The sequence below is a fragment of the Pundamilia nyererei genome, unplaced genomic scaffold, assembly GCF_000239375.1.
Source record: "Pundamilia nyererei isolate P.nyererei 1_Seehausen unplaced genomic scaffold, PunNye1.0 scaffold00033, whole genome shotgun sequence".
NCBI lineage: Eukaryota > Metazoa > Chordata > Actinopteri > Cichliformes > Cichlidae > Pundamilia > Pundamilia nyererei.
This window is the reverse complement of record NW_005187434.1, coordinates 1,885,704-1,907,564: the sequence shown is the minus strand read 5'-3', so window position 1 is coordinate 1,907,564 and position 21,861 is coordinate 1,885,704. Positions and strand designations below refer to the sequence as shown.

The 21,861-nt window shown below is 40.7% G+C and overlaps 1 protein-coding gene across 5 annotated transcripts in view; it reads left to right on the top strand.

Moving 5' to 3' along the window:
• The window catches only part of hectd4 (HECT domain E3 ubiquitin protein ligase 4), a 37,822-nt gene that overhangs the window by 1,257 nt on the left and 14,704 nt on the right, over nt 1-21,861 (top strand). For 2 of the 5 annotated variants that reach the window (XM_005729445.2, XM_005729449.1), the window contains exons 2-49: nt 2,514-3,067; nt 5,156-5,245; nt 5,332-5,459; nt 6,148-6,256; nt 7,351-7,489; nt 7,715-7,885; nt 7,985-8,183; nt 8,275-8,436; nt 8,813-8,926; nt 9,016-9,156; nt 9,240-9,475; nt 9,570-9,712; nt 9,821-9,891; nt 9,988-10,093; nt 10,182-10,302; nt 10,411-10,539; nt 10,889-11,013; nt 11,382-11,535; nt 11,634-11,737; nt 11,881-12,079; nt 12,209-12,328; nt 12,414-12,518; nt 12,625-12,788; nt 12,941-13,186; nt 13,420-13,612; nt 14,018-14,122; nt 14,257-14,345; nt 14,423-14,595; nt 15,300-15,435; nt 15,528-15,672; nt 15,788-15,954; nt 16,138-16,284; nt 16,376-16,560; nt 16,683-16,836; nt 17,797-18,077; nt 18,207-18,393; nt 18,492-18,573; nt 18,686-18,888; nt 19,046-19,181; nt 19,269-19,451; nt 19,583-19,747; nt 19,837-20,006; nt 20,237-20,352; nt 20,447-20,550; nt 20,643-20,804; nt 20,966-21,114; nt 21,253-21,332; nt 21,627-21,790. In XM_005729445.2, the coding sequence (XP_005729502.1) occupies nt 2,514-3,067; nt 5,156-5,245; nt 5,332-5,459; nt 6,148-6,256; nt 7,351-7,489; nt 7,715-7,885; nt 7,985-8,183; nt 8,275-8,436; nt 8,813-8,926; nt 9,016-9,156; nt 9,240-9,475; nt 9,570-9,712; nt 9,821-9,891; nt 9,988-10,093; nt 10,182-10,302; nt 10,411-10,539; nt 10,889-11,013; nt 11,382-11,535; nt 11,634-11,737; nt 11,881-12,079; nt 12,209-12,328; nt 12,414-12,518; nt 12,625-12,788; nt 12,941-13,186; nt 13,420-13,612; nt 14,018-14,122; nt 14,257-14,345; nt 14,423-14,595; nt 15,300-15,435; nt 15,528-15,672; nt 15,788-15,954; nt 16,138-16,284; nt 16,376-16,560; nt 16,683-16,836; nt 17,797-18,077; nt 18,207-18,393; nt 18,492-18,573; nt 18,686-18,888; nt 19,046-19,181; nt 19,269-19,451; nt 19,583-19,747; nt 19,837-20,006; nt 20,237-20,352; nt 20,447-20,550; nt 20,643-20,804; nt 20,966-21,114; nt 21,253-21,332; nt 21,627-21,790 (7,506 nt within the window). The remainder of the gene's footprint in view (nt 1-2,513; nt 3,068-5,155; nt 5,246-5,331; nt 5,460-6,147; nt 6,257-7,350; nt 7,490-7,714; nt 7,886-7,984; nt 8,184-8,274; nt 8,437-8,812; nt 8,927-9,015; nt 9,157-9,239; nt 9,476-9,569; nt 9,713-9,820; nt 9,892-9,987; nt 10,094-10,181; nt 10,303-10,410; nt 10,540-10,888; nt 11,014-11,381; nt 11,536-11,633; nt 11,738-11,880; nt 12,080-12,208; nt 12,329-12,413; nt 12,519-12,624; nt 12,789-12,940; nt 13,187-13,419; nt 13,613-14,017; nt 14,123-14,256; nt 14,346-14,422; nt 14,596-15,299; nt 15,436-15,527; nt 15,673-15,787; nt 15,955-16,137; nt 16,285-16,375; nt 16,561-16,682; nt 16,837-17,796; nt 18,078-18,206; nt 18,394-18,491; nt 18,574-18,685; nt 18,889-19,045; nt 19,182-19,268; nt 19,452-19,582; nt 19,748-19,836; nt 20,007-20,236; nt 20,353-20,446; nt 20,551-20,642; nt 20,805-20,965; nt 21,115-21,252; nt 21,333-21,626; nt 21,791-21,861) is intronic. The other 3 variants (XM_005729448.2, XM_005729446.2, XM_005729447.2) reach the window with 3 other exon arrangements.

Genomic DNA, 21,861 nt, shown 5'->3' with positions numbered 1-21,861 from the left:
GAGAAGTGTTTTTATGGTCATTGTCAAACGCAGGGGAAAAACAGTTCTCATCTCTCCTGCTCTGAATCTTGTTCTCGAAGCACAAAACAAGCTATGTTTTGCAGACTATTGTTTACCAAATGTTTAAGCTTTTAAAACGACTTTTATTTTGAAAGTCTCATCCCATAACCGGAAGAATCAATGTTGTTAGATGACCAGAAACTTTACAGTGATTCTGATGGAAACAACGAGCTAACACCGCATATTTACATACTCGATATTTCCCTACTGTGCCTTGTTTTGAATCTAGCAGGATCCACCAGACCGTGGAGAATATTTGCGGCAGTCTTCATGTCACATGTTCATGAGCTGGGGTCTAATTTGTGCTCGGAGTTGCTTGTTAATGAGTAGTAGACTAACAGACAGTGATGGTTACTGGCTTTAAACAAGCAAACTTCATGATAAAGTGGGAATAGTTATGAATTGTGTGCTGAACTTAACCTTTACAAGAGTTCATACTTGCAATCAGTCAGCTGCATTTCAAGGCTTTCACTTACAGATGCTTTAAAGCATATTTCTGTGTTACACCTTAATGCAGCTGTTTTTCTTAGCTTTATAGTGTACATATTTATTATTGCAATCTGCACTATTCTTACAAAATATCAGTTTTCTATCTATCTATCTATCTATCTATCTATCTATCTATCTATCTATCTATCTATCTATCTATCTATCTATCTATCTATCTATCTATAACATTTTAATTAAAATGTATGTTTCCAAATTCCTTGCTTAGATCTTTTGGATCTGACAAAAAAAACATCAATAAACTGAATATTTTTTTATATGATGTTATCTTTACTCTTGTACTAATAGCCACAAAACAGGTTTGTTTTTGTGAATGTTTACTTACAGTCACAATGGGCTTGGCTTATATGAAGAAAGGCCACCGCATCAAACTCATGAATCTGTACATGCAGCTTTTATGTTTTCTGTTAGTTCAAACTATGTCCCAAATAGCTGCATTACCAGTTTATCCTTGATCACCTGGTTTTGGGGTAGGCCTTGGTAGGCACCAAAACTTTTCAAATACAGAATAGTCTCTGCATAGTGGAAGAAGCAGTTTATTAGCACAATTCCACACACCATGTTCTTAACACTAGAGGTGCCTGTGTTAGAAACACAACATTTCCAGAGCCTTTCTTTACTACTGAGTTCTCAGGATTCCAGTTTGGAAAATGTTTGTAAGAGTAGAATGCTTAAACTGAGGACTCGGTAAAGCTTCAAAGCAAAACTTTACTTTACTGTAAAATAACCATTCATAATGACCTACAGCAGGGTTTCTTATGATGGACATTTTATGGTAATAAATTCTTCAACTTCCATATTAATTATGAATTAGCACTGATATTGAAAAAAAGAGTATGGTTACATAATGTATAGCGTGATTCATCCTTAACATAAAATGCTAAAACGTGTGTTTTATCAAGCAAAGCCAAAATAGATGAGCTATGTGTAGTAATGCGAACTTTGTATTTATAGTGGGTAGTCCCACTAAATGGTACTAAAACATAAAATAAGAAGACATTCTTGCGTCACTGTTAGGCTCTCAGTTTGTTTGTTTATTTATTCTTGGTAACATTCAGATCCTCCACATTTAAGGCATGTGTCCAGTTTTAAGACTGGCTCGGTCATTCAGTGCCGTTATCGTAGGTGTTGTGATGCTGACTATTTTTATCCGCTTGCAGCAGTTTTTGCAGAGCAAGGTGAAGGCCCAGCATCCAGCTATGGGGTGTTACTGTAACATAAGCAGCGTTTCTGAAATTGAATCAATACAAATTGTGCCTGCTAAATGCTATAATGGATTTTTTTTTTTCTAGTCCATGATTCATGTGTAATCAATATCTGAAATGCTGCCTAAGTGCACATGAGGCACATTGTTTCACTTGTGATAGGATATGTGCTTTGCTATCTCTGACCATTACTGCGTAGTCCAAAGACTTGGAAAAACAAGAGCTCCTTCTGTGGAAATGATTCGTAGCTAACTAGGGAAATGCTTTATGACCAGATCTTCATAAACCAAATGTATTTCATAAGTCATGTATATACCCCACTTTTGAATGGCGGCGTTTTACATAAGAACAAGATTTTTCGTATTGTTTTTTTTAAAAATTGCCAAATTGAAAAAGATTTTAACATCTTGCTGTTTTTGCAAATAATTCTTAGTTTTTCGCCAGTAAAATTTGGATGTCACTTGTGTGTAACACAGCTGTGTTATTTAAATTTACGTCAGTAAGAATAAAATTCCTCACTGCTCTCCTCTTTTCTTCCATAGTGTCTTTTCTGTATTCTGATTAAAAGTTTCTGCTGATAAGGAAGATTTCATTTGTTTGTAGCCAGCATTGCCAGGAAACAAAAGACTGTCTCCCATCTCTAAATAATACACTGTTTATTGTTTTCTAAAATGGTCAAGAAAAAAGTGAACAGTTTAATACCTGATTTTTTTCCTCTCTCCCACTACCTCTGCCCTATAGATTCTAACATTTGAGACCAAGAATCCGGTAGAGCTTGCCGAGCGTCTGCGTGCTGTCTGTGGGAATCAGAGCAATGCATATGCCCGTCTGCTGGAGTATCGTCTCAATGCCCTGCGTGGCCTGTGGGGGGCGCAGCGGCAGCTGGCCCTGGAGGAGCAGCAGGAGCGAGAAGGGACTGGAGGGGCTGATGAGGAGACCTTGGCCTTGCTCAAAAGACAAGGTCTGCTCCAGCAACCCGAGCAGGCGCCCTTCACTTCCCGTGTCGGCCTGTTGCTGGTCTTTCCCCTTTTACAGTCCCAAACTCGCAGTGACCCAGCACTCTGCGGTGTCACAGCAGAGGTACTGCTAGCTTGCCTCCGGGACTGCCAGCCGCTGAGCCTTAGCAAAGAGCCCGCTGACTGCCTCAATGGCCTGGAGGGACTGCTATGCTCCTGGCTAGAAGATGGTGCCCAGGAGTCAGGCCCAGTGCATGGACACACTCAGCCGCAGATCCTACAAACGCACAGACAGAGGGAAAACGCTGCTGCTGCACTCGTGGCACTTGCCTGTGCCAGGTGAGACCATCCGTTCCTCCTTGCTGTTCTACCTGCATCCTTCTTAGGATCATTCTGTTTTTGTCTTGTCTTGTCATTTACCATTTGTCTTGTAGACAGTGTGCTGTACTAATGGTATTCACTGAATGATTACATACAAGATCTCATTGAAGTGCAAAACCTGTGAAAATAAGCTATCAAGAAAAAACAATACTTTTCTTAAGTGGCAATTTTTGTTATCAGGCAATAACATTAAATTATTAACTTTTTTCTTAAGAACCACACAACGCACTGTGGTAATCTTGCTTTGATATTTGTAATGTAAGATAAAGAAGTAGTTGAGATTTTGGTATGATTTTAAGCTTATGGATATGAACAGACTTTTTGGCTCCATGAACTTGTAGTCAGAACTACATTCTGTTGAAGTAAGATAGTAGTGCTGTTGGAAAACAATACTTCTTTTTTTCTTCTTAGTTTCAGTCATTGTTATTAACTTCATTAGGCAGCACAGGGGGGCCTTGTGTGTAGGAGATAATTCGTGGCAGCTGCTTTCTAAATACTGATGTTTGGTTTAGATGAGGGCTCTGCCTGAGAATAGCATGCAGAAAGCAGGACAGGGCGATTGACTTTAAATTTACCAGGTTTTTACCTGCACTATTTTCACATATGTCCACATCGGTTTCAGTAAACTTCACACAGAGTTTGTACAAGGGAGATAAAGTGTAAAAGACATTTAAATGGATAGTTCTACATGTACTCACATCAGGTATTGTCTAGAAACATTCAGGAAAACAGCTTTAATGAAGCTGTTTTGCTCTTCATTGTGCCTTGTTCATTCTCTAGAACTCTTCGAAAATATATCAAGACTTTACCTTGTTTGGTGTTTTGATTGGATAGTGGGGAGCTCTGTCTTACATTCTGGTTCATAATCTCCCACAGGTGTTCATTTGATTTGAGATCTGGTGAAACTTCTGACTCATATAAGTTACATACTTTCATTCAGTGTTCCTTTGTACCCTATTGATGTGGAGGCATTGTTATCCTAGAAAAGACTGCTCACCTCAACACACATAAACACAGAAATATTATATTATAGGCTAAATGTGATAACTCAGAGCACCTTTATTATGATTTAAAGTGACCTTTTCCTTTCAGGGGACAGGTGGACCCAAACAATGCTTGTAAATTGCGCCGTTACCCTTACCCTTTCAACTTGTCAGACATATTCATGTATTCTTGCGTGCAAAGAACAGAAGCAAGCACACAAAAATATATCTGAAGAAGCTAATCTTTAATCTGGTTTGTTTGTTTTTTAGTTTTTCTGCACAGATGAGCAGAATATCCTTGTTTGTTTAGTTTTTGTATTTGTGCCTGAGCTCAAGCTTCTGTTGGTGACAGCTGATCTTGACTTGTCAAAACCAGAACTCTCCACTCTTTGTTCACCTTCTGTTGAGGCAGAGAGCTCTTTGTTGTGGGGAACTATCTAGCCCTGATGCTTTTTCACCCAGCAGTGGAAGCTAATTAAAGGGCTATCAGCTTTAACCACCCTCTCTCCCCCCCCTCCACCTCATCTGGAGTTGGTTAGTAAATTCTCTGTATAGGAGGGCTATGTAAGCAAATGGACTGCACAGGACGTTGATATCAGCTGTTTAGATGTTTACATAGTATGGCATTGCGGGGTTCACTTTCATGAGGCTTGCATTGATGGTGTCTCTCGGTCTTAGTTGTTGATTTTAATACTCCCAGTAGCACTATTAAATGTTATTATAAACATACGAGTGATAATTTCATAGCTTAACCCTTTCTCTGGTACAAGCATTGGGTTTTAGTTGATTTCGTAGACTGTTTTTAGAATTAAAATACACACACCTGAATGTGGTCCATAGGTTAATTAATTCTTGACTGAGTAAAATCTGTAGAAGTTAAGAAGATTGCTCAATGTGGCATAATCTCTTTTAAATTTTTTAAATTTACATCAGATCCTGCCCATAATTCATGCCAAGTTATTATTCCTCTTGCGGCTCCAGGAAAGATTAACAATTTTAACAAGAGTTTTCACTTGTGTTTCACGTTGAGCTCTCTTGAATAATCTGCCAAACTCATTTCTAGGGGATCCCTGAAGACCTTCATCCACACAGTTCACCTGCTGCAGAAACAAACTGATCTGGGCCACCTCCCTGTGTCAGACGTACTGTACAGGTGAGGGAAACTGTTTTGATTTAACTGAAAGACAATGCCTAATAACTTCCCCAACATGTAACTACATTATATTTCTCCTGTTCAAGACTTTTGCTCCTGGAAGGAGGCCCGGGGTCTCCATCCTGCCTCTTGGGGGGAAAACACTGTGTTTCCTGGGGTTTTGAGGACATGCTGCCCACACCAGATAATTCTGCTGGAGGAGCAGAGAGTAAAGGTAGAAAACAATTTCAGAAAAAGTTTTTGTGATACTTAAAATGGAAAAGATATAAATAATATGCAGCCATGGTTGAAAGTTTTTAGTTCTCTGGAATGTAAGTTGTGGAAAAGATGCTCCTTGTCTCACTTGCCATCATAATACTTCCTTCCTGTTTTATTTATTCACTGAACTTGTTTGAAATGCATCTTAAATCCAAGAAATTATCAAGGGTGGAAAGACCATTGTTCCTTTTTGGGTTTCATTCGATGTCACATATAGAGAAAACATTTTGTCTTGAGTTGAAACTAAAGATCTTAAGTGGATAAAAGAGAGGAAGTGGAGTGATGTCTCTCTGTCTCACAGATGACTATCTGACGTGTGATGGAAGCTGAACAGGGCATACTGTACATCTATTTTTATTGAGCCATAAAGTAAATCTGAGCATTTATTTTTCAAGCTAAATGGATCTGTTCATTTTAAGTCTTTTTTTTTTTTTTTTTTTAATCAGATCTCTGAAGACATCACTATTTCTGAATTTGCAAAAGTCTGCAAAACAAAGACTTGGTCCACTTTTTTTGCATCCTAATTCTCTTGCCTGGTTTTGTCCACTCTTTTGTTGATCCCTGCCCCTACAGGTTATTCAGCTGTCTTTGATGTTTCTTTCATTTACCTCCTACTGAATTCCATTGGTGCCTGTGTTTTGCAGATACTGACCTGGGACGCTGTCTAGCCACAGATGGGCTATATCTATATACCACTAACTCCTCTGGGAGAGGACTCAGCAAGCTTGGCTCTGGTTTACATGGGACATTGAGGTAATGTGACACTACCTCTAGCCTCCATTCCTCTCTCTTCAGCATTCAGAGAACAGAGGGAAGAAAGAATGAAGCAAAAAAAAAAATCACAAAAAATACTTGTGCACTGAAAGGCATTATTTCCTAGACATTTAAAAAAACATTTCCTATTGTATATAGTTATATTCTCTCATGTTACTGATTTATTTGGTTTATTTAATTTAATGATATTGTAACGAATTGCATACTTTGCTGAAAACTAGATCCTCAAATGATGTTTTTTAGAGCTGATTGAGCCCAGAATTTGTCCAGAGACATTATGAGGGTATACATGCATTATTGGTCAGCCAGCTTCTGAAGGGCAAAGCACACTGTGACCTTACAAAACAGATATTTGGATTTCAACTGCAACGTAAATGGTTGTAATTCTAGCTATTGTTTGCAAAGCAGCTTGTATGAAAGAAGTAGCACGCATCAGGCCAGGGTATTGCTAACTGCATGCTTTAAGTATCTTTGGGGTTTTTTGTTATTTGTTTTTGGGGGGTTTTTTAATCGGTCTCAGAAATATTACCTTAAAAAGCTAAAATTCCCATTTGAGAATTTGATTTAAATTAGAGTTAAAGACAGATGCTTTGAGTGCCGCCTTGCAAAAAGAGACAGAGTTGCAGTAAGCTGCTTGTGTCCTGATGGGAATTTGTACTGACGCTGATCAACCCATGCTGCTCGTCTCACATTTTCTCTTCTTACTGTGGCTATTCACAGCAACACTCAGTATGACAAGTAGCTTCCCAACAGTTAGACAATATGCTGTCAATAACTTGTCAAAGTCTACTCTCATTAAGGTCAACAAAGCAAAGTGACTGCGTAAAAAGAAGGAAGGCACACTGTCAGTTTTTATACGATCAACACATACCGTACATTTCTGGATTCTTATTGATTGTAAGGTTTGATTTAATTTGTGGTAGCTACAGGATTTGACCAAAAACTCACAGTTGAGTGACAAATTAAACAATAAACCAACAAAATGTTTTAGTGAGCTGCCTGAGCATCTTTAGTATGACTTGGAATAAACTCCAAATGCAGACCAAAGGAATCAGTGCTATGTGTTTGTATAGGGGATTTGTGTATTGTCGAAATGAAGAGTTGGAGCCCGGCTGGGTGGTGTTCAGCAGCGGCCGCCTCCTCCACCGTCCCTCATCCTTTGATGCCAAGCCACATCAGCTGTGCCAGGTCATTGATCCATTCACCCTCCAGGTACTGTCTACTTTCATTACTCTATTTTAAGATGTATGTGGACTTATTCTGTAAATTCTGTAGATGGGATGTATAATCTCAACAGATCATGAAGTTCTTAGTGGGAGAATGTTTTTCTTTATTCATCGCAGGTACAAAGGACACAGAGGGGTACTGTTTAATTTGGTATCTCAAAATTCAAGTATAACTAATACCTAAGGCTAATTTTCACTCTTTTCTCTTCAGGTGTGCCAGATTGTGCCCATGCCAGCCCATCACTTCCCCGTGGGCAGCAGCATGACCACACTGCACCTCTGCTCAGACGGAACCTATCTGTACTGGGTGTGGTCCCCAGCCAGCCTCAATGAGAAAACACAGAAAGGCCACTCTGTCTTCATGGATGTCTTTCACTTGTCGGTGAGTATCTCGTGCCCTGCAATATAGTCTCAGCAGTATTTATTTTGTCTGTGTCTTCATTAAATCTTTGATGTCTTCTCTCTCCTATACATGGTGCAGACACAGACAGGGTTGTGTGTTGCAGACATCTTGCAGGAGAGGGTTATCCTTACTCGCAAAGAAGGCGAGTCCTCCAAGTGCTTGAATGAACTTCTCTTAAGTCGAATGTCACGCTTCCGGGCCTCCCATTCTGCCACATTGGCTGCTCTCACAGGCTCTGCAATCACCAACACTGTCAAAGAGGAGCAGTCTGGTAATGGTAGAGAAACTATAAATATCCAAAGTTCATACATGCTGTGATTCATTTGGATGATGTGGTTTTTAAAATATTTTGTTGAATCCTTTTGTAGCGGTCAATACTAGCTGTGGACTCCCTCTAAAGACTCTGAGAAGGACCCCGATGTATGTTTGTGGCACCTATCTGGTAATGCTGGTTTCACCTCCTGGTGTATCTGGGAGCTCTGCCACACGCTCCTTGTTTGGAGGTACCAGCAGCCTCTCCTCACTTAAAAGTAAGCGCATGCAAACACATGCACAGGCTCACTGCTAAATCCTGATTATGTTGAGTTTTTTGTCACTTGTTTTTTGGTTACTTTTTATTTATTTTATTTTTAATTTTAGAAAGTCAGACACTAAGCTTACTAGCTGCCTGTAGATATTCTGTATAAATCTGATTAAATCTGATGTTCCAAATAAGTATTAAGCATCATTTATGACAGTGGCTAATTGCTGGTGAATACACAGCATTTAAAATAGTAACATCTTGATGGGTTAATGAGTTAATGTTAATGGTTAATGAGAATTTTGGGAATGCCCCACCCCCCACTGCTTTGTATCATAATTTAAGTCATGAGTTTATTAACTGTAGCTCTTATGTTTTTCGTTCAGTTTTGGCCTCCAGTCTGGTCTTTAACCTGGCTGATGGTCAGTTCAGCAGTCGCGCAGACCTCATTGATGCTCCTGGCAGTTCTTTAGGCAGGGGAGCCCAGGTGGCAGGGCTAGGTGAGCTGAAAACTTGTCACATTTTACTTCTACTTACGTGCGGCAAATAGTCACGCACTACATAACTTTTACTTCTGCATTCTTTGAAGGAGCGTGTTATGATGCACTGAACAACTTGATCTGGACCTGCTCCAGTGATTACATAGATCAGTGGTGCAACCCCGGGAACCAAGCCTTTCATCATGTGTGCCATAGACTCGGTGTCAGCCACGTCATCAAAGAACCCAAAGGTAGGTGATGTAAACAACAAGTGGCTTGTTTTATAAGATTAAATCATAAAAGTGACAGATCTGCATAATTTGTCCTTTAACAGAGGAGACTGTGGCCACTGGCGAGGTGATCAACCAGCTGCTTCATCATGTAGGTGCTATGTGTATCCACCAGCTCAACTTGCTGGCAGCCAGCAGCAACAGTTTGCCCTTGGGGGCCTTACTGGGAAAACAACACCCCATTGAGGCCCGTCACTTCAGCAGCATCTGTGACATTATGGAAAAGGCCATGGTCAATGGTGACACCTGCATCATCCACTGTATCTTAGTTGTGTTTCAGGTGATTTTTGGGTGCAGCTGAATTTTGCCAAAAAAACCTTTAGCATTTTCTGTGTGATTCTAACGTTGTTGTGTATATTTTCTACCATTTACAGGTAGTGTTTAGGTTTTTCAATCCTCAGTCAGAGCAGAATAGGGAGAGTGTGCGCCGTGCAGGACTCCTACTGTGGCAGCTGCTCATGGCTCCAGTGGACCAGATAGGAGCAGAAATTCAGAGAGAAGTCTGCTTGGCTATTAGGTAAGTTACAATTACTCAAAGACAGAAGTAATGGTTGGATTTGTGATCATGATTTCATTTTAATGAACCTTTTTTTTTTTCTTTTTTTTTTTAACCTCTTCTCTGTAGCTCAGGCCTCAATATTTTGTATCAGGGGGAGGCTGAACTCAACAAACTACTGAAACTGGTTCTAACCGAAGGTGATTGGCAGCTCAGGCTTTAATTTAAGTGACACCTCCTGTATTTTATTCTCATTATTTCTCACATGGTGTATGTTTTTTACCTTTAATATTCAGGTGAAAGAAACAGTGGATTGTCTCAACTTCGGGATGTCATCCTTACAAATTTGGCAGAACAGTTGCAGAAGAATAGATTTGGAAGTGAAGAGGATGACCACTACAGGCAAGTGGCAGCCTTGTGGCAACAATACTATCTTTTCTCTTTAGATCTGTGTTTGTTTAAAGTTGTGGAAATCTGTCTTCTTTTACAGATTGAATGATGAGCTGCTGCATTGTATCCTCAAGACTGTAGTCCGAGAATCCTGCCTCCTCATCACCAAATGTCAGACTGTCGCCCGAGATGACTTCCAGAAACTGCTCTCCACTGTGCCAGTATGAATATCAATTCAGCAGCACTTAAATGCTATCAATCCAGACTAAGATCATTATGGCTTGGAAGATTGCATTCATACAATTTAAGATGGTTTCCCTTCTCTCTAGGTGGTCTCACCTAGTCTGCGCTACCTCATGGCTGTTCAGAACCACCTCCTCAGTAATACCATTCTTATCCGTCCGGATGATAGTGATGACAGTGACAATTCCCTACAAGGGGAAACAATGAAGGTACAGGTAAACATCCCCTTTAAATACCCCTACCTTTTTGAAAGTGGAGTCTGTGTGTGTGTCAATGAGAGACCAACACACCAAATGAAGCAATGGCTTTTGAAGTTCTTTAAGGGTAATGCTGAAGAGTTTGTGCGCAGTGCAGTTTTTTGTGATGTCATTTATTATTTGTTGAAAAACGGTGTGTTCATACTCAAGGTTACTGATGACAGCAATGAAACAGAACAATCTAGAGTTTGTTTTTAATCTGTTGGCATGGAGTATGTATTAATAGTTACATATTGAGTGAATGTAATTACTGAAAATCTTGGAAGCAGTGTTACGTAAGTGTGGGCCTACTCTGTGTCATCCTCAGGAGCTGCAAAGCAGCATCCTGTCCTTAGCAACCAAAATCCTGGTGGGATGTGATGAAGTATTGGAAACCCTACAGCAGGTCACCACTGCTCTGATTAACAGCGACATAGCTGACAGAGAAACCAGGTGAACTTTTAAATACGTTTGCTTGATTCCTTTAAAATCTTTTTACCACTTATGTTGGAACATTGCACGAAGACATTTGAAGCCAGTTTGTATCACTGTAAGACCAGAATGTACCTGTCAGAAATTAAACTAGACATGAAATTCGCTTTGTTGGGTCTTGTGTACTATATCACCATGAAAGAAGATTTAACTGAACCTGATTAATGCTGATGTTGTTAAAACAAAATGGAACAGTGAGGGAGGTGGTATTTATTAAAGCAGGTTCTTAGAATCACTGTGCCAGACTTTCCTCTTCTCATCTTGTTTTTTTTTTTCTGCTAACAGCAAAACTAAAATTTTCACTTGTTTTTTATCTTCATTTTGTTAAGGTTGAAAGGCTTGGAACAGATTACCAAGGCCACTATGCTTGGGCACCTGCTGCCGGTGTTGCTCACCTCTCTGATGCACCCAAACCTGCAAACCCTCACCCTCGCTGATGCCCTCATGCCTCAGTTGGTGCAGTTGGTGCTCTATACCAGCCAGGTTAGTTTTGTCAGTCAAGGAGGAGATGGTTCTTGTATATTTCCTTGAGTAGAAAAAGCAGCTGTTATTAAGTTGCTTTTTTCCACTCTGTTTTTCAGACTGCCTTGTTACTAAAGACTCAGTCTCCGCTTTTTACTGAAGAGTCTCTGCCTGCTGGTGGCTCTCTGGGCCAGGGAGCAAAGACATGCACTGCTGATGACAAGTGAGTTTTCTAGATTTCACCATAAGAATTAAGCCAGGGAGTGTGATTTTGCATAATAAATATTTTGAAGAGGTGATTTTCTTCATGGCACCGGCTGTGTCTTAAGCTCAATTTTTAAAATGACTAACTTATTTGTATCCTAGAATTCTTGATGAACGTGAAGAGCCTGGCTTCCTGACAGGACTGAAGATCCCTGCTCCATGGGCTGCTGGGAAAACAGTAGAGACTGTGCATCCTGTAAGGGACAATTACAAATTCAAGGAGACCGTACACATCCCAGGAGCCCGGTGCCTGTACCTTCGCTTTGATTCTCGCTGCTCATCACAGTATGATTATGACAAGGTAATGACTCTTCCTGTGTACGAGCTGGAGACACAATCATACTTCACCTTTAGACATCTTTTTGTTCAGTTTCTGAAGAATGGTATTGTGGATTTTTTTTTTAAACAAATACATTCTCTATTATTATAGTTGGTTATCTATGCCGGTCCCAACACCAATAGTCGTAAAGTAGCAGAGTATGGAGGAAACACTCTGGGTTATGGCAGTCGCAGTGTCCTGGGGACAGGATGGCCCAAAGACCTTGTGAAGGTAATAAAAGCAAGTATGAATTATTCATTGATAGATGTTCATAGATAGTTTGAAGAGCTACATTTTGCTCTGTGTTCTGCTTTAGGTTGAAGGAGACACAGTGACATTTTCTTTTGAGATGAGAAGTGGACGTGAACATAATACCCCTGATAAAGCCATGTGGGGGTTCTCCTGCACTGTCAGAGCTCAGGTAACAATTCAAATGTCGTCAACATCTCTCTCTATATAATTTATTTATTTATTTTTACTTTTTGAAGTATTCTGAAGATCCTGTATATCTTTTTTTGTTTTTACAGGAGTCATCAGAAGATGTCTCTGGAGGTCTCCCCTTTCTGGCAGACCTTGCGCTGGGGCTGTCAGTGCTGGCCTGCTCAATGCTCCGCATTCTGTATAATGGGCCAGAGGTGACAAAAGAGGAGGAGGCCTGCCATGATTTGCTCTGCTCAAAGCTGCTGCAAAGGTAACGGAGCTAAAATAAAATGTGTCCCATTAATAGTAACTAAATGTGATGTCCTACATGTAAGGATTACTACATATTCTTCTTCGGTATCTAGCTGAGTCACAGCTGAGCTGCTAGCAGCCTAAAATGAGTAAAAAGAAATTTCCCTCTAGGTGTCAGTGGCAGGTGGAAGCAAATGGTGCCATCTCTCCAGCCCTCACGCCCAGTCCTTCACCTCTGCCACTCACTATTGAGGAGGATCGGGAGTTCACTTACCCAGCTGACGTGCTCATCCCACCTCCAGGCCTTATGCCAGGGACCTACTTTGACTTGCCCCGAATTCGCCTTCCTCCGGGCATCATGTCTAGGCTTCGAGAAGTGTCCGGAAGGGCTCGACCACAATTCCGCCCAAGCATAAAGTAAGAAATTAATTCTTTCAGTCTTGACAGAGTATGGCATCTATATACTGTACATGGATTTGTCACTCTCCCTAAATGGTTGAGATAAACACCCTACAAATTTAGGGCTTCTGGTTTTTATATATTCTGAAGGAGAGTCAAGAGTCACAACAGAGTTGATATTAATATCAAGGTTTTTGTTCATGTTAATTCAGTTCACAATCGTTTTTAGCTTGTTCTTTGTTTTTTGTAAGGGAGGTGATAAGACCAGATGTTATGGAAGAGGTAATAGTATCTTGCGTGATCAAACATTTGAGCCTGGTGGATGCGCTTCAGTCACTCGTCAACTACCAATACCGCGAGGATCACACAGAGGAATATGACCTGCTCTGTAAGATCATGGCTGAGACCTTTAAGAAGATTAATGCTATGGAGCGGCAGCTGCAGGTAAGTTTATGCTGACCATCAAGGTTTTTTGAAAACAGTATTTTATCGATTAATTATGCTTGCAACAAGTGAAAGATATTGTTGTATTTTCAGTTTTTGTTCATGCTATTAAATAAGAGGTTAAGATTAGAATTCTTTATTTGAGCAGTTTAATTTATTGGGTTAATTTATTAAGCCAATTTTCCTCGGGATGAATAAAGTATTATCAATCAGTCAATCAATCAATCAATCAATTGTTTAAGTTCAAATAAAGTTAATGTTAAAGAGTACCTACAAAAAAGAAATAAGAATATCTAATCTTTCTAAAAAGAAAGAGTACCTATAAATAAATAAACAGACAGACCTTAAGACAAAAAAGAGTGGAAGACTAATACTGTGTCTAATCATTTCCTGTGTTGCTTTCAGAGTGTAGCAGAATTGGAACAGAAATGGCAGAATGAGGTAGAGGAGGCCCAACAAGGAAAACTGGAGAACAACACGCCATTTTTTCACGACTACCACTTCTTTGAGGTAGACTGCCACAGATACACTAATTTCTGTAATCAACCAATGATAAGATCTCAGTTATTTAAGTCTGTTCTTTTTGTGTCTTTTTGGTTTTCTGTCTCTTGTTTTTTTTTTGTTTTTTTTTTTAACATCACCAGAACAAAATGAAGGAATTGGAATTACTCTGCTCACTGAAGGAGGTCCCACTTGATTTTAGTGATTTGGAAAATGTTGTCCTTGCTTTGAGGCAAGTATTAATTATGTAGCTCATTTAGACTTTTACAGGTCAGTTCGTTTTCTAACAGTATTTATTTGCAATAACAGGGAGAAGTTCTTTCAGGAGGTGAACAGTAAACACATCAGAAGTAGCAGCCCTCTTGCTAAAACTAAAACTCTGGTGAAAAGTCTAATGAACCGCACTGAGCTACTGCTCCATGTCACCATCGCTCCACATTGCAGAAGTCTAACCAGCACACCTGCTGGCACACCAGGCCCAGGTAAATGCGTATCTGTTTGTCTGCCATCTTTTGTTACAGGTGTTGTTTCCAAGTGATGCTTTGCTGGTTAGCAGGACTGAAATTAAAGATTTCTTTCTTTGAACTCGTGGTTTTCAAATTTTTGTTGTGCCCAAGGCACATCAACGAGAGTATAACTTTTGATTATACTGTCAGACAAAGACACGTTCAGGCTATTTGTGTCAAGCATCTTATCAGATTTTTTATTTTTTTTGCATGAGTGTTGACTGCACTAGCATATGCCTTACATGTATTACCTTTTCAAAGCTTTTCATACAATCTAACCAACTGTCTTGCTGCCGCTGGTTCATACCCAGTGTGTGATGGCTTTTTATTATCCTTTGAAAACAAGTACATTCAAAGTACTGCACCTGAAATTTAATAAGTCACCCAGAAGTGTTTGTGAAGTATAATGCAGTAATAACATATGGTTATGCAACTCACTGACCACTATTTGGAAACCACGGCTTTAAATAGATGTTTTAGACCTGTGATTAAAATCATCTACGCTCCTGAAATATTAAGATTTAAGCATATGACTACTGTTATGTAACTCAGACTTGGGATGTTTCTCCATTGGAGAAAAAAAAGCAAAGTTTTTATAGGTATCTGTGTTTCTGTGTAATTAGATGTCAGTAACTGTTAAAGTTTGATTTTCACCCAGTTCTTCTTCTGTTTTTTCTCAGCCTCTCAGTCTGTGTCTGATGCCAAGACAGTGATCCCCACGGTGAAGCAGCCAGTCTTCTTGCGTAGCATGTCTGCACCTTCTGACTTGGAGATGATTGCTAACCAAGACTTGGAGTTTACACATGCGCCACAAAGGTATTCTTCTGTCTGTATTAGATAAAAGGAATGCAAGTAACTTATAGGAATAAAGAGTGTTTGACTGTATTTGCAAACCTTTTTATCTTCAGAAGGCGACACCACCCTACTAGTCATCGCAGCAGCTCATTTACCCTGCTGCAGTCTTTGGCCATAGAGGACAGCCGAGACAAGCCAACATACAGTGTGCTGCTGGGACAACTCTTTGCCTTTATTGGAACTACACCTGATCAGGCTGTAGGTTTTTCACTCTTGCCAGTGCTTTAAATTTATTGTTTGGCATAGATGCATTCAAATAAATGGATGGAATTCTGATTTGCATTAAGGTAATTTGTAGCTCTTTTGTCTGTAGGTCTCAAGCAGTAGTTTCCTGTCTGCTGCGCAGACACGTTGGCGGCGAGGCAGCACACGAAAGCAGGCGCTTGTTCATATGAGGGAGTTGCTCACTGCTGCTGTTAGAGTTGGTGGGGTCACCCACCTAGTAGGACCTGTCACTATGGTACTGCAAGGTGGACCAAGGTAAGACTAGAGGAGGAACAGCAAATGTAAATTTGAGTGTACTCTGATTATGCACACTGATGAAATATAAGAATATATATATTCTTGTAGTTATGATTTTGAGCTGTCAGGTTAAACTATAAACAAACATTTGGAATTGTGTTTTTTTTTTTAAAACTTTTTGTTTGTGTGCCATCTGTGCAGGATTGAGGAGCTGACCTGTGGGGGAATGGTAGAGCAGGTGCAGGAGGCCTTTGGGGAGACCATGACGTCTGTAGTGTCACTATGTGCACGCTACCCAATTGCTTGTGCCAACAGTATTGGCTTACTTTGCACAATCCCTTACACCAGGCAAGCGAACCTATTTTAACTTATCTCGTTTAATATTCCTGCAACCAAGGCCTTGATTGCTTACCCTAATTTTTTACTTGTGTTATCATAGGAGTGAGGAGCAGTGCCTCGTTCGCAGTGGGCTGGTTCAGCTTATGGATAGCCTGTGCAGCTTAAGTGGGCAGAGGGAATGCAGTTCAAATGAAAAGCAGACCAAAAAACAGAAGGTGGCCACCATGGCTTGGGCAGCCTTTCAGGTGCTGGCCAACCGATGTATTGAGTGGGAGAAGGTGGAAGGTATGAAAAGTTTGTAGATACTTTGATCAAATTCCTAAAAGGCTTTTTTTTTCATGTTGTAAGATGAAATATTATGATTATTATGATGATGGATTAACAGTCTTTGCTTTTACTCTTCAAAGGTGGATCTACAGATGCAGTTCATTCAGGTCTGGCAAGACAGGTATCCAGCCTGCTGACCAATCACCTGGCAAGAGCCACAGAATGCTGTGGGAATCAGGCAGCCGGCAATGATGCGTTACAGGATGTGCTCAGTCTGCTCAATGATCTTTCCAGGTAAAGTTTATCTCATGTAATTTTTCTGTGTGTTTTGGGTGTTCATGGTAGCACTGTCATAATGTAGTAGCTAAAAGAAATGATGAGAAACCATGATGTGTAGAAACACTGAAAAACTTAAGTTTATTTATCTTAGCTCTTGGTGGATCAAGATTTTTAGCATGGACATCTGCTGGATCATGGTGATTATAACTGGGATATAAAATGAGATAAAGACTGTAATAAATCTAATAAAATCTAATAAAATTCATAATATATATTGAGGATATTAAAATGTAATTTATTTTTTCTTAGGGACAAAAGCAAAGTGAATAAATATTACTGATATACACAGAACTCTAAATATCACATTGCTATATTAGGGCACCAATCTGCAGTGACTTATTAAGCCAGCTGCAATACCAGACACACCTGGGACTCGAAGCCAATGATTGAGTAGTGCACTCTAATGGAACAGCTAGCGGTAACTCATGGTGCAGAGAGAAGCTGAGAAGCCACAGAAAGAGTTAATAACAAATCAGCAATTATACCAAGAATTAAGTCCTCAACAGTCAGCCTCCCTGCAGTTCTTGCAGTTCTACAGCATACTGTAATAACAGCCAAACAAGAGCATGTGAGAGACAGAGAGAAAAAAAACTCCAGTTCACTTTGTGGTTTTGTTTATCGAAGTGAGTCTCCAAGTGTGTGAGAGAAGTAGCTACAACAGTAGAAAAATGAATGCTGGTAATAATGGTCACCTTACCTTAGATGATCTGAGGCTGAAATGTAGTAGTTACTGAAAGAGAGGAGAGGCATAAAAAACTGGTATTGAGACTGACTCTATAGCTATATTGGCCTTGGATTGTGCGCCATGTATTATCATGTTTTTGTTTTTCTAACACTTTTTTTTGGTTATTAATTATCACCTGTTTTTGTATATCGCAACACCGACAATTCATACAGTGTATGTTTATGTTTTAGGAGCCACATAGGGAAAGCCATCCTGAGCCAGCCAGCTTGTGTCTCCAAGCTCTTGTCTCTTCTGCTCGACCAGAGGCCCTCACCAAAGCTAGTACTTATCATCCTGCAGCTGTGTCGTGCTGCCCTGCCGCTCATGAGTGTGGAGGACTGCGGTAATGTGGCTCTGCCCTCGTGGAGCTACTCCATTAACACGCTAGATGCTGAGCAACAAGATGCCAATGATCCAGCCTCGCGCATTGCTGCCTTGCTGCTAGCCAAGCTGGCAGACTATGTAGTACCAGGTTTGTCTCTCTTACCTAGAACCTCTAAATGCTGTCCACCATCTGAATAAAGGCAAAAATGGTAAAGCAACTATACTGGATGGTTATAAAATTGTCTTCTCCTTCTTATTCCTATATTCTATTTGCCAGGCTGTCAGACTCTTCTCTCACCCAGCTCCTCTGAGCCAGACACAAGTCTCTCTCGTGCCAGTTCCAAAGGAGCTCTCAAGTCTGATGATGTTGGGGAGGAGGGAGAGGCAGTTGATGGCAAGCTTTCGATTTTTATCCACAAGAGAGAGGACCAGTCATCTCATGAGGTTTTACAACCACTCCTTAGGTATGATTTCACCTCATATTTTTGTTTTGGGTTTACATTTGCAAGCTTACTCTGGGTGTTTCTGACTTTACTGTTTCTCCACTCTTTCCAAAATGTAGCAGCTCTGAGGGGCGTCCCTTTCGACTGGGCACTGGAGCAAACATGGAAAAAGTTGTAAAGATGGACAGAGACATGACAAAGGTAACTTAAAAATAACTAAACCAGAACCATAAAGTGCCTGTTTTTTTGTTTTTTTTGTTTTGTTTTTTGTAACTGCCATCTTTATCTCTGTCCTATTTTAAATGTTATTTAGAGTGGATGCTGTGAGGTGATTACAGAAGAAGCATCTGCTGCCCTGAGGAAAGCTAACAAGTGGGCCCAGTCTGGTCTGATAGTGAGCGTTGGTCCACCTGTGGAGACTTTAGCCCAAGAGACTGCTGGGGGCATTACTGCTGGCGACAAGAAGAAAACTGCTCAGACTGCTGTTTGCAGAGACAGGAATGCCGAGTTGGCCAGGTGCTGTTTCTGTGATTTAGACATTTTATACAAAATGAATCATTTAATATTTGCAGTCATATTTGCAAGTGGATACTGCCAGGTTGTAGGTGTATGTTGCAGATACATATTCTGATCTTTGGTTGTAACATTTCTTCTTAAAATCTGCCTTAATTAGGTCAGACCCGGTACGCCCATTTATCAGTGGCCATGTTGCCAACAGCATGGCTGCAGAGGTCATAGCCCTGCTTCATAGTCTGCTCACTGCTCCTGAGTCCAACACTGCTCAGATCTGGACAAGCACTGCTGAGAAAGTAAAGCATTATCCTGTTTCTTACCTCCATATCAATGATTATACTTGATATTGTTTGCTGATAGTGTTTCTCATGGCTGTTTTGCAGGTTCTCTCCCGGGCGCTAATGTTTATCCCTCAGCTGGGCAAGTATGCTGAGAGTATTCTGGAGAACGGCAGCAGCAGTGGCAGAAAACTGGCTAAACTGCAGGCCATTGGCAGACAGGCTGTTGCTGCACTCTGTGCTCTTGGAGGCTTTAAAGAAACTATCAAGATTGGTTCTGAGGTTCAGGTTAGTTCATATATCAAAGATACCACACATTATTATTGCATATATTTATCAAGATGGTGTGATCCAATCCATTGAAACCACTGAAAAAATGAACTACTGTCATTTTTTATCGTGCTTCCTTTGCTCTGCAGGTGGTAGGTAAAGGAGTGCTGGGGAGTGTGGGTATAGTTATGTCTATAAATGAGCAGGAGGGCATCGCTACTGTGAAGTTTCCGTCTTGCGAGTATAGGAAAGCTTGCAAAGCTTCAGATATCCTGACAGTACCAATATCACGCCTCTGCACTCCCAGATCTGAGGTAAGAATTCCAACAATAGGTTATGTACAGTTCTTATTATAGGCCAAAAGTGGCAATCTGATTGTCACTTTTGGCTCTCCCCACAACAGGCTCTTCCTCTCTATAAGCTATCAATCACAGAGAAGGTGGTACAAGCTGTGCAGTCTATGCTTCTGCCACAGGAGGGCAGTCTCTCTATTCACACTTCTTTACCAGCTACCGGAGATGGCTCTAGCCCGGTAATGGCTGCAGTGCGCTTGCTGGCTGAAATCAGAACTAGGTGAGTAAATAGTAATGCAGGTAACCTTGTGCATTTTGTCTGATTGGTCAGGTCTGTGTCAAAATATCTTGGGGTTTGAATTTGGAATCAACTTTTGAACTTTTTAGTCTGAGTCTCATACTTGCATTATAAGGGGAAACTATCTTATATTTAAAATGTAAACCCCTTCAGACTGGAGCATCATTATGTGATATGATGTGATGTTGTTGTTTTTGTTTGTTTTTTGTCAGGGCGTGTCTGGTGATGGCCCAACTTCTAGAGGACAGCTCCTTCTGTGAAGAGTTCATTCAGCAGTGTCCGGCTGCTGTTGAGGTTCTCAACCTGGTTGCCCAGGAGTGCAGCCCTGGTGAGCATATACAGATATGTCATCAGCTGGTACTTCTCAGCACGATACCATTTTAGCAACTGTGTGTCTGACACATTTCTGTCATCTTGTGCAGGAGAGCGCCTTGGCATGGTTGAAGCTCAATGTGAGAGAGTAAGAATGCTGTATCGGGACTGTGCTCGTCCACCACCTCCACCACTGCAGACGGACAGACGTCAGGTAGGGGCTCCTAAATACATAGACAAATAAATACATAGAGGTTATTTTGGGCTCCTTCTGTCTTTTCACCTTTGATCTGCTTGTCTTAACAGCCAAAGGAGATTACTTGGTGTCCATCCAGAGTTTTCCCTCCAGTCCGTGCCTGCATGTTTTCATCCCGTCTGACCTCTGTCACCTTCTTGGCTGATCCAAGTGCTGGAGGAGGGCTTCCCAGAGGCACTTTCATCTACGCAACCTCTCCCGTACCAGTTCAGGTGGGCACATCAGAGGAATCCACTCCTGCAGTATTTTAGTTTGTTTGAACAAATATCAACGATTAGTATGAAATATAATTATTCACTTATAATTTATTTATTTATAATTATTTACTTGGAGCCTGTCCATAGTTTAAACTTTTCTCTCTTTGTCCTTGCAGGCACCATCGTTTTACTGGGAGATAGAAATTGTCTCCTATGGAGACTCAGAGGAGGACAGTGGGCCAATTGTGTCTTTTGGTTTTGCACCTGAAGCAGAGAAAAGGGATGGAGCATGGACCAACCCTGTTGGCACATGTTTGTTCCATAAGTATGTAGCTATTAAAGCGAAGATACTCCCTTTGGATTTCCTCTGCTCTGTTTCTCTTACTTGATTGCTGACTGCTTTACTCTTTTTTTTGTCATGCTGTCTCTGTGTGCTTGTCTCCTCTCTGTCTGTGTGTGTCAGTAATGGTAGGGCAGTGCATTATAATGGCTCCAGTCTGCTGCAATGGAAGAGTGTCAGGCTGGATGTGGCTCTACTTCCTGGTGAGACAGTAGCCAAAATATCTTTCTTTCCATATTCAATCGATCATTTCTTTTGTTTGATTTACACAGCTTGGAAATCCATACGGCAGTCTGTTATGGATTTGAAATAAACGTTTTACATGCAATGTTGCTTACCAGGCTGCTCTTTCAAAAAGCTGATTGAAAAGCATATCTTGCTTTCTTAACTTAATCTAACTTGAGCTGTTTCCTATGTTAGCATGTTTTAAAATGTGTCATGACCTGTTCACATCAAGCCATTACTGAGATGTGGATGTTCCATCTGCATGAACACAGGTGATGTAGCTGGAATTGGATGGGAGCGTTCTGAGGGCACTCCACCTCCACCTGGTCAGGCCCCTAAAGGCAGGGTGTATTTTACCTATTGTGGTCAGCGGCTTAGTCCCATTCTTGACGATGTAGCTGGTGGAATGTGGCCCCTGGTACACATTCAAAAGAAGGTGGGTTTCTGCTAAAAAGGGCTCATTTATATTTGAACTGCTCTAGGAAAATGTACTGGATTATTTATATG